At 38.4% G+C, this 15,616-nt stretch overlaps 1 protein-coding gene across 1 annotated transcript; it reads left to right on the forward strand.

The window, feature by feature from the left end:
* The first annotated feature begins 1,029 nt into the window (after positions 1-1,029).
* Positions 1,030-13,950, forward strand: TRIML2 (tripartite motif family like 2). The gene is made up of 7 exons (XM_032413226.1): positions 1,030-1,218; positions 1,472-1,567; positions 3,389-3,580; positions 4,695-4,835; positions 6,840-6,862; positions 7,043-7,143; positions 13,361-13,950. Exons 1-7 carry the CDS (start codon positions 1,030-1,032, stop codon positions 13,948-13,950), a joined length of 1,332 nt encoding a protein of 443 aa, XP_032269117.1.
* Positions 13,951-15,616: the final 1,666 nt, after the last annotated feature.

The raw sequence follows: 15,616 nt of genomic DNA on the forward strand, positions 1-15,616 counted from the left end.
TAAGACAGAGGATTTTTTTTTTTAAGAAATCAATACTTTGTGCCATGGTGTGACCACCGTATGTGTGGTGTGTCCCCATGGCTGGAGATGGGGTTAGAAAAGAACCAAGGCAAGACAATTCGTCATCGGGGAAAAGGTTCCCAAATTCTGTGGGTAACCCCTTTTAGGGTAATAAAATGTTTCTGGAGAAGACGTAGAATTGTTGCTCGAAGGTAATCAGAATTGTCTGGATGGGGATGCAGGAGATTATAGGTGCCTTATTCTGTTTCCTTAATAATAATAATAATAATAATAAAATCCAGTTTCCCTTCAGTATTTTTGGAAAGTTGTTATTTTGGGGGTTGCCTTTATATTTTTTTAACCGATACCTTAATTAGCCAGCTCTCAGACGACACGAGCTGGGCTTTGCACACAAAACTTGAGGCGCCTCACTCTTAGGCGCATGCGGACTTAAGAAGGGCCTCAAAATGGGCGCCTCCTTAAAGTTGGCACCCACGTGCCGCTCCCTCTTAAGGAGGCACTGGCAGCAGCCGGCACATTATGGTTTGTGCAATCCCCGGGACAGGGAGTGCTTCCTTAAATGCCTAAAGCCAGGCTTTGCCTCACTCTAGTCCCGGATGTTCCTCCAATGCTTATAAATGCGCCATGCCTTTCAGTAAGTACCTTTTCTTTCTTTCTTTTCTCTTTTGCTGCCTTTTTTTTTTCTTAATACCTTACAGGAAAATGGTGTGCTGTGTGCTCACTTATAACTAATTCTCAGCCAATTGCTCTAGATTCTGAGAAAACTTGAGAGCCCCTCCAATCTGAGGACCTTGGTGTAACTCCTTGTGTCTTCTCCCCCAAGCGCGTGGCTGAGGAAGACCTGCTGGTTCGAGGAGTCCCGAATGCGCCGACCCGCTCTGATCCTCGGCTGTGGGTTGCACAGTGAGGTCGGCAAGTGTGACGGCCCCAAATCGCCCTGACTCTCTTCGGCTCAGCGTGCAGGGGAGTAGTCCACGGCAGGACCGAACCCGGGGGACGCCTGCAGGGATGTCCAAAAGGCTCAGCTCCCAGTTAGAGCAAAACATCCCAGAAGATGCCTGCTGTGAGGAGCACCGCGAACCACTGCAGCTGTTCTGTGATGAAGACCAAAGCCTGCTTTGCGGCCAGTGCTTCCACTCGGAGGAGCACGAGAGTCACGTGGTGTGCGGAGTCCAGGAGGCTGCTGGCAATTACAGGGTGAGCCTCCTGCCGCTCCCAGAGCCCTCAGAACCTGGCTGCCTCCTCTTCTTATTTGGGGGACAGAGCTCCTGATCCGCCAACACTCCCTCAGGCAGTGTTTATCAAAGAATACTAGATAAGTACCATATTTAGACAAACTTCAAGGCTAAGCCAACGTAGGGCTATGGGCCGTTCAGTTGTCTGAGATTGAAAATCTAACTGTTCTAAAGCAATGACTTTACCTAGAATTCTGTGATCTGTTTCTCTGCAGAAGTTGTTCCAGGAGATATTGAGCACATTGAAGGAGAAACTTGAAGTAGCTAAAAGCATATTGGCTGATGAGCAAGAAAGAATGGTGATGATTCAGGTCAGTGCTGATCTCCAGTCTGAGCAGGGAATTACCTATAATGTTGCATAACAAATAACATGAAGTCAGAAGATAAATAACAAAGCAGGAAAAATCTTTGAAATCCATAGGTATGAAAAGTGTTAATTTCTTTACGAATGAAGAGTTCTTAGAAGTCAATAAGCAAAAGGCTAGAAATTCAATAGAAAAATGATCGAAGAAAAGAGATTTCACAGAAAAGAAAATGCAGCCATCCTTTAAACATTTAAAAAGATCCTGAACTTTGTTTATGGTAAGAGAAATACAGATTAACTCTTAAATCTGTGAAATGTCATTTGCAAGCCTTATTGACAGATAAAAAAAGATTGGTAACAGGATTTATACCAATGCCATGGGAGAATGAGCATCTCGTGTACCATTGGTGGCCATATAAATCCTGAAACCATTTAAAAGGCAGTTTGAGAATTACTGTTCGAAACGAGGGCTTGTCATCTGTTATGCCCACATTTCACTTCTGATTTCACACCTTCTCTTCATATTTAACTATTCTGTGCCAGGTATCCCAGATTCTGGGTCTTCTCCCTTTCAATTTTTAAAGAGAATAAATGGCCACTTGAGGATGGTAGAGGAAGAGAATTGACTGGTTCTCCAAGAATTTTTCAACTGATCCCCATTTTTTCAGCCTTAAGTACCATATATTCAACAGATACTGGGGTCCCACTGTTTGCTAAGGACTATATTAGGTGCTGGGGATTTAGCAGCAGGAGAGAGGGAAAAAAAATTTCTGCCCTTGTGCGACTGAAGGTGAACAAAACAAGTAAAGTGAATGGTACATGGTAAATGCTATACATTCTTAAAAAGAAAAAAGGAAAGCATAATGAGATGTACTTTGAAATAAAGTGACTTTGTTTAGAATGTGGCATTTGAAAAAAACTCAAGCTGGTGAGGAACTGAGTTATGCAGTCTTGGAAAGAATCTGGTATGTACTCCTTTGGGGTTGGGAAGGCAGTGGAAGCTGGTAGGTGAGGTCAGAAGATAAAGGGGCCAAGTCATACAGGGCAGCTGACTTTAAATGAAATAGGGAAACCAGTGGAAAGTTTTGAACAGGGGTAGCTTGATCAAATTTCCATTTTCACAGCTTCTGAGGCTAAGACTAGACAGTAGGAGGGTGAGAGCAGAGGTGGGGAAACCTGCCAGGGGACTGTTGAGGTCATGAGCAGTGGTCAGGTTCTTGATAAATCTCAATTCCGTGGGGTCTCATGAGATGAAATACCATTAAGCTGCCTACTCCCATTGTACATCTCTAGCTCAGACTTCCAAGTGATAGACTTTCATGTCCATCTTCCTACTCAGCATCTCTTCTTGGATGTCTAAGTGACAACTCAAAATCAGGATATCCAAAACTGAGCTGCTGATACACTCCCCACCTCTGGGATCTATCCCTTTCTTGTTTATCTTTTTCTGTTCCAGTTGCTTTCTCTAAAAACCTTGGAGTCACCCTTTCATTCCTCTTTCCTTACACTTCCTATCCAAAGCATCAGCAAAAGCCATTTGCCCCACCTTCCAGTTTTCTTCATCTCCTTCTCTTTGTCACGGTGATCTTAGATTTCTCAGTTTTCTAAGTCAATTTAACATTTCTTCATCTGCATTTCACGTTCTAAGATTATGGTGATGTTAGTTGATCTTGTCTCAAAACTTTCTTTGTCCTTTGTATTTATGCCTTTTATTTCTTCCCCTGTACTTTATATTTCCTTGTTATTAGAGTTAGAGCTGGAAAGTCACCATAAATATTTATCCGTGGCATTTAACTTGAAGTCTATCACATTTATATCTATGATGAAGGGAGAAGAGCAGGATTTTAAAGAGATGATTGAGTCTGAATATAGGATAAGGTTCCAGTTGATGGTTGAAGAGGAGATGAAGTCCCAGAGCCTGCAAGGGTGCGTATTCAACCTGAACGTGAGGGAAGACGGTCTGAATCAACTGATGGAATTTGGCACAGAGCTGAAGGAGAAGTCCCAGGAAACGCTACAGGTGAGATGTGGAAAACTGCGTGCTCACAGTGTTTGGAAAATGAGAGCTGAACATTATGCCAATTCTAAAATGGGACATCCAGTGACAACCACGCATGTATTAAAAGAATGTGTATATTCACCCAGCAGTTCTATTTCTGATCATTTATCTTATAAATATACTTATATGCCTACAAAAAGATAAAAGGATAAGGGAATGCCATAAAATTATTCCAGTATAAATCCATGGTTTAGAGGTAGTCTTTGAAGCCAGATTGATGAGGTTCCTATCTGGCCTCTGCTATTTACTAGTTTAACCTGTACATGTTGTTTAACCTGTGACTCAGTTTCCTTAGCTATTAAAATGGGGATAATGCCCCTAGTTTATAATACTGTTGTGAGGATTGTGATAATCTATATAAAGCTCTTTAAACAGTGTTGTACGTATTATGCCATCGGTAACTATTAGGCATTATTATTAATGCTGCAATGTTTATGATAGCAAGAGATTAAATACAACCTATATCCATCAATAAAGGATTCTCAGAATAAATTGTATTATGTACTTACAATGAAATGCTCTTCAGCATTTAGAAAAAATAACAGCTTTATGTGTATGGATAAGGAATGCTCTCCAAGAACATATTATTTATTAAGAAAAAAACAAGCTGTGATATCAGCAATAGCATATAATATGTATCATATGTGTTCTTTAAGAAAAAAACAACAGCATGTGCTTTTGTGTCTACGTGGAACATCTTTGCAAGGATAAAAAATGTCAGTGGCTTGATTATTTCTTTTTGATTAAATTATTAGATTCAAATCTTAATTTAATGAAGGAAATAGGAAACTTTCTGAACAAAATGGCACAGCAAAATAACGTGATCTGTTTTAGGGTCGGGTTGTTATCTGAATAAGTGGACTACGTGCACACCTTCTACATCAACATAAATATATTGTGTCAGAATATCAAATTTCAATTGAGGTGTCTTCCTTACCACACAGGGGTATTGGGCCTTATCTAATTATATGTATTTCTGGAGTGGCAGGCAGTAAAGTGGGTTTAAGAAACGGTTGAATTAGTGAATAAAAGAAATTACCACTTGTTAAATAGTAATAAGGAGATGCTTCTGCAGAGACTGAAGAATTTGTGGAAAGAGAACATGAATAAACTGAAGGAGAGTGAAGTCAGGCTTTCTGAACATATCTGCAGCCTCCAAAGGATCATCGCAGAGCTAGAGAAGAAGTGTGGGGAATACACCTTAGCGTTGCTCCAGGTAAGATTCCAGAAATGATCTTCATTACAGTATTTGAGAAAGGAGAAGTGGACAGTACTCATTAGGGGTCAGTTGGAGAATATTTGATGATTTTCAAACATACATGAAGGCTGTGTAGGTCATTTTCCAGTCACCAAAAGCATTATGAATTGTCTAAAATCTTGATATAGTGGAGAGCTACTTCATGATATGAATTCTTACCTTGAGGCTATCAATAATTAGTTTGAATTGAGAGGTCCCTTGATAGAGTAAATAATGGATTAGTCAAATTATGATACATCAATACAGTAGAATATTCTGCAACCAGAAAAATAGAATGAAACAAGTCTCTAGTGGTAGAAATAATTTTCAGAATATTTAGTTAAAGGGAAAACATGCAGAACTGCTTTTTGCTTGGTTTTAGTGAATATGTATGTATGTATAGACATATGCTCATTAACATTCACAGACTGCCTTTGGCAAAATAAACACAAACTTTGAGCGGTAACCTTGGAAAAACAAGGGTGAGATTTTTTTATACAGTATTGCATATTTTAAATCTTGTAACATGCATTACCTTTCAACAAGTAAATTATTATCTTTTTAAGACTCTGTCCATATCCTTCGGCCACCAGGCTTATATCTGCAAAGTGAGTGCTCTTATTTGAGAAGCCCTTACACGTAAACCATTAGTTCTATTCTAGGGCCAAACCTAGTTCCAGACAGGTAAGGTAGGTGTGACTCAGTTATGCTCAGCTTCTGACCTAGCTCCATCCACCGTCCCCAGTTTATTAGCAATCTCCTTCACCTGCTCAACTCTTGTTACCCAGTGTAAGAAAAAAAAGTAAATGGGCAGAGTTTGAATTATGACCATTCTGGATAAGACGGCTGAGGCGAGGTATGGGAAATACGGCCCTTGGGAAATGCAAATCAAAACCACAGTGAGATACACCCTCTCAGCTGTTAGAATGGCTATCAATAAGAGAGGATGGGTGCTGGTGAAGATATGGCGAAAAGGGAGCACTTCAACATTGTTGGTGGGAATGTAGATTGGTCCAACCCCTATGGAAAACAATATGGAGGTGTCTCAAAAAATTAAGAATAGACTTACTATATGGTCCAGCAATTCCACTTCTGGGCATATACTCAAAGGAAACGAAAACAGGATTTCAAAGGGATACACGAACTCCCATGTTTGGAAACAACCCAAATGCCCATTAACAGATGAATGAACAAAAAAATTTAGTACATCTACTTAATGGAGTATTATTCAGTCATGAGAAAGGAAAATATCCTCCCATCTTTGACAACATGGATAGACCTTGAGCACATGATGCTTTAAGCAAGATAAGTCAGAAAGACAGCTATTGCATGATGTCACTTATATGTGGGATCTAAAAAAGTTAAACCTGTTTAAAAAAAAGTAAAATGGTGCTTATTGGGGGAATGGGGTGTAGGGGTGGGGGGCATTGATAAGAGTGATAGTGTTTCAGGGTACAAACTTGTAATGAATAGTAATAAACCATAGAGATCTAATGCATGGTATAATGAATATATAAAACAATATGGTATTATAATTGTATGATGTGATAAATACTGCTACATCGGCAATCATTACAATATACAAGTGTATCAAAATAACACACTATACACCGTAAACTTACTGTTACATGTCAAATTTATTCAACAAAAGAAAAAAAAGACATCAAGATTAAATATAAATCTGCAAGTTCCAAATTCCATATAAAATGACTATATAATCCCCAACTGTAATAAAACTAAGAAAACAAAAACACAAACATTTCCCTTGGGAATATAACAATGATTTCAAGCATTTTTCTGACTTTTACTATTCAGTGTTAAAATCTGATATCTGAGATTTAGCACCACAAAGCTGGGGAAATTACATGCAAACCAAGTTTCATCATTAGAAGATAATTTTCAGGGGCACAGCTCGGAAGAGGCGTGGCTCACATACCAGAGGTGCGGCTCAAATAGTAACCTTCTCTCTCTTTCACCCTGTAGAATGCAAGATATTCTGTGGAAAGGTAAGTTTTCATTTTGGAATGGAAACATTGGGGTGGGATTCAGGGTCTGAAACGGGAGCACACAGGAGTAGAGATATTGGGGTAAGTAAGGATCAGGAGGTCATGGATTGACATCCATCCTCTGGATTGGTCGGGGCCTTGGGTCTGCACAGATAACTCAGATTGTCCTTTCTTTTATAGGAGCGAGTCACTACTGCTTCAGTGTCTGGAGCCCGCCCAAATCACAGACCTGAGTCTGTGCCAAGTAACAGGAATGAGCAGAATGCTCAACATTCTCCAAAGTAAGTTGACACATCCACGATTACAGGGCACTTGATTTTGTATCTGAGAGTCAAGTGAACATCCTAGATAAAAGATTCCAGAGAGCTTAAGGATTTAAAAAGATTGGAGAGTTTAATATGCTATACATATTGGAGAACCTATCAAGAAAATAACTGTATGATCTTATGTTGAAAGGCTCTCTTTTGCATATCCTTTCCCACTTTCCCAAGCCTGAAACGTGATCATAAGCAGAGTTTGACAGAAAAAAAAAAAAAAATTAAACTTCTAGGGAAAAAATGTTGGGGCGCCTGGGTAGCTTAGTCGGGTAAGCGTCCAACTTTTGATTTTGGCTCAGGTCATGATCTCAGGATCCTGGGATCGAACCTGCATTGGGCCCCACAAGCCTCTCCCTCTCCCTCTCCCCCCCCCCATGCCCTCTCTCTCTCTGTCTCTCTCTGTCTCAAATAAATAAATAAATCTTTAAAAAAAATAAATAAAAAATGTCAACATATATAATGAAAGATTTATATCTCCTACCCCATAGTTCTACCTTTTCTGGAATGTCCTGTCAGTGGATCCATACAGTATGTGGCCTTTTATGTCTGGCTTTTTTCACTTAGCATAAAGCATTTGAGGCACATCCAAGTTTGTTGTGTGTATCAGTAGTTTATTCCTTTTTGTTTTTGTGGGGTACTCCACTGTGTGAATATACCACAGTTTATTCTCTTGTAATTCCAAGGCCAATTGAGTTGTTTCCAAATCTGTGCTATAAATATTTGCTTACAGAGTTTAATGCGAACATGACTTCATTTGTCTTGGTTGCATATCTAGGAAAGGGGTTGTAAAATTTGTTTTCCAAACTGTGTCATTTTGCATTCCCACTGGTAATGTATGAGATTCAGTTACTCCACATCCTCACTAACATTTCGTATTGTCACCTTTTTTTTTTTGTTTTTAAGACCGGGGCGCCTGGGTGGCTCATTTGGTTAAGTGTCTGCCTTCGGCTTGGGTCATAATCTCGGAGTCCTGGGATTGAGCCCCATGTTGGGCTCCCTGATCAGCAGCGAGTCTGCTTCTCCCTCTCCCTCTACCTCTCCCCCTGCTCGCATTCTCTCTCTCTCTCTTAAATTAAAAAAAAAAAAAATCTTTAAATATTAAAAGGGTAACTTATTAAAAATAAGTAAAGCAGACTTAATACGTATGTAGTTATATATCACTTTAAACTTTAATTTACATTTCTGAAATAACTAGTGATATTGAGCATATTTTCATGTGTTTATTTGTAATCTCTTTGAAGTATATCTATAAACGTTTTCAGTATTTTTAAAATTGTGTTGTATATTATTTAGTGTTGGGATTTCTTTATATATTCCAATTACCAGTCCTTTATCAGACATGTTTTGTAAATATTTCTTTCACTCTGTGATTTATACTTTTTATTAATTTTTTAAATTTTAATCCTCATATTGTCACCATACCGTATTATATTAGTTTCAGATATACAATATAGTGATTCAACAATTCTATGCATTACTCAGTGCTTATTATGATAAGTGTACTCAGTCCCCTTCACCTATTTCACCCATCCCCCCCCGCACCTACCTCCCCTCTGGTAGCCATCAGTTTGTTCTCTACAGTTAAGAGTCTGTTTGGTTTGTCTCTTTTTTTCTTTGTTTGTTTTGTTTCTTAAACATATGAGTGAAATCATACGGTATTTGTCTTTCTCTGACTGACTTATTTCATTTAGCACTATGCTTTCTCTTTCCAACTATGTTGTTGCAAATGGCAAGATTTCATCCTTTTGTATGGCTGAGAAATATTCCAGTGTGTGTGTGTGTGTGTGTGTGCGCGCGCGCGTGTACGCACCACTTTTATCCATCCATCAGTCGATGGACGCTTGGGCTGCTTCCATATCTTGGCTGCTGTAAACATTGGGGTGCATGTATCCCTTGGAATTAGTGTTTTTGTATTTTGGGGGTAAATGCCCAGTAGTGTGATTATTAGATTGTAGGGTAATTCTATTTTTGACTTTTTGAGGAACCTCCACACTGTTTTCCAGAGTGGCTGCACCAGTCTGTATTTCCACCAACAGTGCAAGGGGGTTCCTTTTTCTCCACATCCTCACCAACACCTGTTGTTTCTTGTGTTGTTGATTTTAGCCATTCTGACAGCTGTGAGGTGATACCGCATTGTAGTTAGATTTGCATTTCCTCGATGATGAGTGACGTTGAGCATCTTTTCATGGGTCTGTTGACCATCTGTATGTCTAATTTTGAGAATGTCTGTCCATGTCTTTTGCCCATTTTATAATTGGATTTTTGTTTGTTTGTTTTTTGGGGTGTTGAGTTGTATCAATTCTTTAGATATTTTGGATGCTAACCCTTTATCATATATGTCATTAGTAAATATCTTCTCCCATTCTGTAGGCTGTCTTTTAGTTTTGTTGATTGTTTCCTTCGCTTTTATTCTGATACAGTCCCAATAATTTATTTTTGCTTGAATTGCCCTTGCCTCAGGAGACCTATCTAGAAAATGTTGCTATGACCTGTGTCAGAGCAATTGCCACCTGTGTTCTCTTCTAGTATTTTTATGGTTTGAGTTCTCACATTTAGGTGTTTGATCCATTTTGAGTTTTTTTTTTTTTTATATAATGAAAGAAAATGGTCCAGTTCCATTCTTTTGCATGTAGCTGTCCAATTTTCTTTTTCCCATTGCATATTCTTTCCTGCTTTGTTGAAGATTAATTGACCATATAGTTGTGGGTTTATTTCTAGGTTTTCTATTCTGTTCCATTGATCTATGTATCTGTTTTTGTACCAGTGTCATACTCTCTTGATTACTACAGCTTTTTAATATAACTTGAAGTCTGGAATTGTGATCCCTCCAGTTTTGTTTCTCAAGATTGCTTTAGCCATTCGGGGTCTTTTGTGGTTCCATACAAATTTTAGGATTGTTTGTTCTAGTTCTTTGAAAAATGCTATTGCTATTTTGAAAGAGATTGCTTGAGTAGTATAGATACTTTAACAATATTTGTTCATCCAATCCATGAGCATTGCATATCTTTCCATTTCTTTGTGTCATCTTCAATTTCTTTAATCTGTGATTTATATTTTCATTTACCTCATAGTATCTTTTGAAGAGCAGAAGTTTTAAATTTTGAAATTCAGTTTATCAGTTTTTTCTTTTATGGTTTGTGTTTTTGTGTCCCATCCTAACAAATCTTTTACTACTCAAAGATTTTTTTCTTCTAGAAGTTTTAGTTTTTACATTTAGGTCTGTTATTCTTTTGGAGTTATATTTGTATATGACTCAAGATCTGGTACAACTCCCACCCCCACCTTTTTTGTACATGTATATATCCAGTTGTTCCAGCATCATTTGGTGAAAACACTATTCTTCATTAAATTTACTTAGCACCTTTGTTGAAAATCAGTTGGCATGTACAAGCCGGTCTATGTTGACTCTAATAGGTCCATTGATCATTGTGTTTATCCTTTTGCTAATACCACACTGGCTTGAATTTTACTCCATAGGAAGTCTTAAAATTGACATGTGAGTTCTCCAAATCTGTTCTTTTCAAAATAATTTTGGCTACTCCAGATCCTTTGCTTTTTCATAAAAAATTTAAAATCAGCTTATTGGTTTCTACAAAAAAAAAAAAAAAAAAAATGGAGACTTGGATTGGTGTTATAATGAATGTATAGATTAATTTGGGATAAGATGATATATTTCTATTTTGGTCTTATTTGATTTCACTTATCAGTGTTTTGAAGTTTTCAGGAAACATATTGCACATATTAGATGGATCCTTAAGCATTTTATTTTTTTTAGTGTTAATAGCATTTCTAATTGAAATTTCATTCATTTCTAGTTTATTGCTGGTATATAAAAATAAATTTGTATATATTGACATTGTAATTTATGACTATGCTAAACTTACTTATTAGAGCTAGTGGCTTTTTTAATAGATTCTTTGCGATTTTCTACAAAGATAGGCAGGTAATCTATTAATACAGGAAGTTTTATTTCTTGCCAGTATGTAAGCCTTTTCTATATTTTTCTCACCTTGTCGTACTGGCTCTAGGACCTCCAATATAATGTTGAATAGGAGCAGTGAGAAACATTTGCCTCCTTCTTGATCTTAGGGTACAAGAAAGCATTAAGTCTTTGACCTTGAACTTTGATGTTAGCTGTAGGTTTTTTTTATAGTTGCCTTTCATAAAGTTAAGAAAGTTCTCCCTCTAGTCCTGATTTGTTAAAACTTTTTATCATGAACAGATGTTGAATATTAGATGCTTTTTGTATATCTACCAAAATATTTGTATTTTTTCTTCATGTATTAATATGGTGAAATATATTTTTTCATATGTTGGCCCAGACTTGCCTTCCCAGAGTAAACTCTTGGTAATGATGTTTTATCCATTTTATTTACTGCTGGATTCAATATGCTAATACTTTAAAGAATTTTTGCATTTATGTTATTGAGGCATGATGATCTGTAAATTTCTTGTAATCATCTATAGATACTTTAATTTTATTTTCATTTCTAGATAATCTATTCTGTTCTTTGTCAAATCCACTTGGTCTTACTTTTTAGCTTCCTATATCCTGTAGGTATTTTTAAGCTTTTCTTTTTTCTTCAAACATGTAAGCAAAAACTATTTTAATTCTGTGCCTAGTAATTCCAATATCTAAAGTTCTTCAGATTTATTTCTGTTAGTCTCACTTAATAGTGCTTTCTTACTTTGTGAGTGTGTGTTTGATTTTTTAACAGTAAGCTTTGCTTTTTTCCTTGGATATTATTTTTAGAAATTGAGTCCAAGAATGAATCCATGCATTATTCCAGAGAGAATTGCATTTGTTTCTGCCCATCTTCTGGAAATACTGAAAGCCTGGGACAACTTAAATTTAAATTTCAAGGTTTATGGCTTTTAAGACCACCCTAATAACGATATGAATTGGGCTTCAAGTCCAGAAATGTAAGTTCATTTGGCAGCAAAACTTTCTGCTGGATTAGATATTAAAGTAAAAAATAAGGAACTATTCCAGGTTTTATGGTTTATGGTTTAGCAAGTGAAGAAATAAGTATGCTATTAACTGAAGTAGAACTGGAAAGGGGTAGTTTTGAAGTTCCATTTTGGACATAGTATGTGTGAAATGCCTCTGTTATTTCTAACTGGTATTTGGCAGCTTCTTTATGAAGTAAGCCATGGGGCACCTGGGTGGTTAAGTGACTGCCTTCAGCTCAGGTCATGATCCCAGGGTCCTGGGATCAAGCCCCGCATCGGGCTCCCTGCTTGAGAAGGGAACCTGCTTCTCCCTCTCCCTCTGCCGCTCCCACTGCTTGTGCTCTCCTGCTCTCTCTCTGCCGAATAAATAAATAAAATCTTAAAAAAAAAAAATTCTAATGGGTTAAGAAAAAATTATGAAGTAAGCCATGAACATTCAGAAGATATTTAAAACTAAGGCTAGGTGAAGTCACCTAGGGAGAAAGGAGTACAAACTGTAAAAAAGGAAGACCCAGTCTTAAGCCCTGAGAAATCACAATATTTAACAGTTGAGGAGAAAGAGATACGAGAAGGAACAGTTTGAGATACGAAGGCAAGTGTCACTTTCATTCAAGTATAAGAAATCACATTGAGCTCTCTTGTTTGCAGCTTGATTTTTTTCTGGAGGATTCCCACAGGTTTTCCAGCCTCTGCTAATATGTTCTTTTGATTTACTCAATATCAAGAGCCTGCTGGCAACAGTTTCTAAGCATCTGTGTCACACTCTAGTGATATTTAAGGGGAGAGCAGTTTAGTCACAGGGAAAACCCTGCTCTGTTAGGAGATTCTAATGAGTCTTTAGGGGAATGAAGCCTGGAGTTCGAGGCTTGGAGGTCTTTAGGAGAGTAGTTGGCTCCCAGCTGTTACGTGACGAGGATTGAATACCATTTTTACAGCCTGCCAAAATTCCTTTCTGCTCTGACAGAACCTCTGTGAAGTCCATTACTCTCCTTCCTCCTCAGCTTGCATCTCCTTCCATTATCTCACTGCCCTCGTCTTCTGTGATGTCCAGTTCTTGAAACAAAGCTCAGAGGTCACCTTTCCTGAACTTTGAGATTGCCTCTTCCGTATCTGTGCCTGCAGCTTGTACCCACTCACTGGCAAGTCTCTTCGTGGTAGACGTCCTCAGTCTCTGGTGGTGGCATGGCTGACTCTAACCGAATCGAACTGAATCTCTCTCTCCCCGCAGGAGCTGTGACTTTGGATCCTAAAACAGCTCATCCCTGTCTGGTCTTATCTGAGGATCTGAGAAGTGTGAGTCTCAGAAATGTCCAGCAGGACGTTCCTGGCAGCCCGGGGAGATTCGTTTTCGGTGCCACCGTGTTGGGTGTGGAGGGTTTCACCTCAGGGAGGCACTACTGGGAGGTAGATGTGGAAAAGGCAACCAAGTGGCAGTTGGGGATTTCCGAAGATGCTGCCAGCAGCGCTCGTGACCTGCCCGCTGCTTCCGGAGATAAATTCTTACTCACAGGTTCCATGATGGGAACTGATTATACATTCTGGGTCTTTCCCCCTCTGAAAAGGGTCTTCTTGAGAGGAGAGCAGATGCACAAAGTTGGAGTCTTCCTAGACCGCGAGTATGGGCAGATAGCCTTTTATGATTTGACAAACAGATCCCTCATTTATAATTTCTCTTCTCTCACCTTCCGGGGAGCTGTCAGGCCCATATTTTCTCTTTGTATCCCAAGTGGAGGCACAAGTTCAGACTCGCTCAGCATTTGCTTTCCTCATGTTTCTTCTTGTGATGTTAATGTTAGCCCACAGTCTTCCTCGGCATGAAATCTAAGACCACAAGGGGCCAGAAAGTAAAGAGCTTGACTTTGTAAAAGAATCTATATAAAGTAATCCAATAAAAGTTTCTAACACTTGATTGAGTTGGAATCCAGTTTATTACCCCAGAGCTTTTGCATTCATGTGGCTTTCAACACCTATTTCGAGAAAGAACTTATATTGAGACTGAGTCATGAATGATAATGATGGAAGGACCCTACACTAATTAGAACAATAAATGCATATGCAGCATAAAATTGGGAACTTAGAGAAGTAATATAGTCTGGAATCTCTAGGACTAAGTTAAGGACTCTAGCGATTTCTGAAAACACAATTAGATATAATCAAGACTTTAGATTTGAGAATATCATCACAGTGACATATGAAATGAAGACATCCTGTGACTGATCCTATGCGGACAGTGTCAAGACTTCCTAACATCATTCCAAACAGAGAACTTAATTTCCCTGGGTATTTTATTGGGTGGGGAGGTGGTGGTGCAGAAAATGTGAATATTTTAAAATTATTTTTTTCAAGTATTCTACTACTTTCTTACAAGGAAAAGTAGATTTCTTAAAAGAATCATGATAATTCAGTGCTTTGAAACATATAAGTAATACTGTAATGGTGTCTTGTATTTTCTCTGGTCTTTCTCTGTTTGATGACCCACTGAAAAGTTTTTTCCTGTAGCCTTGCTCAGAGGTGGTTCTACAATGCTGAGATGATGACAGAATATTTGTAAGGGGACTTTTACGTCTATCATACTATATTTCCCTTAATATTTTTAACAACCTAGAAGTATGTATTAATCTTATTCCTTATGTAGAAACTGAGACTCAGAGGTGATTTAATTTTCCTAAAGTCACACAGCTATTAATATCCAGCAAGTAACCAGGATAATCTGGATCATCCTATGAGAAAGCAAGCTCTGACTCAAATCCTGTTGCTTATGCAGTAGGTTCTTGTACAAGACTAGGTAGGTCAGTGGTCTAATTTTATTCAAATTTTCTTTTTTTTTAATTTAAAGTTACAGATTCTATACAGTTATTTTTTTTTTTTAATTTTTATTTATTTATTTGACAGAGAGCGAGCACACAAGCAAGGGATGTGGGAGAGGGAGAAGCAGACTCCTGCTGAGCAGGGAGCCCCATGTGGGACTCTATCCCAGGACCCCGGGATCATGACCTGAGCTGAAGGAACGACTGAGCCACCCAGGCGCCCCATTTATTCAAATTTCCTAAAAATGCAAGCCAATTTCTACAGGAAGTGGCGGAAACATACTTGTTTCTGTAGATATTGTGGAGGCTGTGTTCTTGAGGATATGCAGGGTAAAAGGGAAGAAAAGGGAAATATTACAAAAGGGCTTCAGTCAACTTGTGGGGGTCTGGGAAGGTGTAAAGTCTTATTTACCTATTTTGGGGGACAGATTTTCTTTTGAAATATTTATTTGAGAGAGAGAGCGTGCCAGTGGGGGAGGAGCAGAGGAAGAGGGACAAACAGACTGCGCTGAGAACAGAGCCAGGATCCCACGACCCTGAGATCATGACCTGAGCTGAAATCAAAAGAGTCAGATGCTCAATTGACTGAGCTACCCAAGTGCCCCTGGGACAGATTTTTAATTGACTATTTGGAATTCTCAGAATTTGCTTTTACCACATCATATGGATAATTTTTG

The sequence above is a fragment of the Phoca vitulina genome, unplaced genomic scaffold (assembly GCF_004348235.1).
Source record: "Phoca vitulina isolate PV1807 unplaced genomic scaffold, GSC_HSeal_1.0 scaffold15, whole genome shotgun sequence".
Taxonomy (NCBI): domain Eukaryota; kingdom Metazoa; phylum Chordata; class Mammalia; order Carnivora; family Phocidae; genus Phoca; species Phoca vitulina.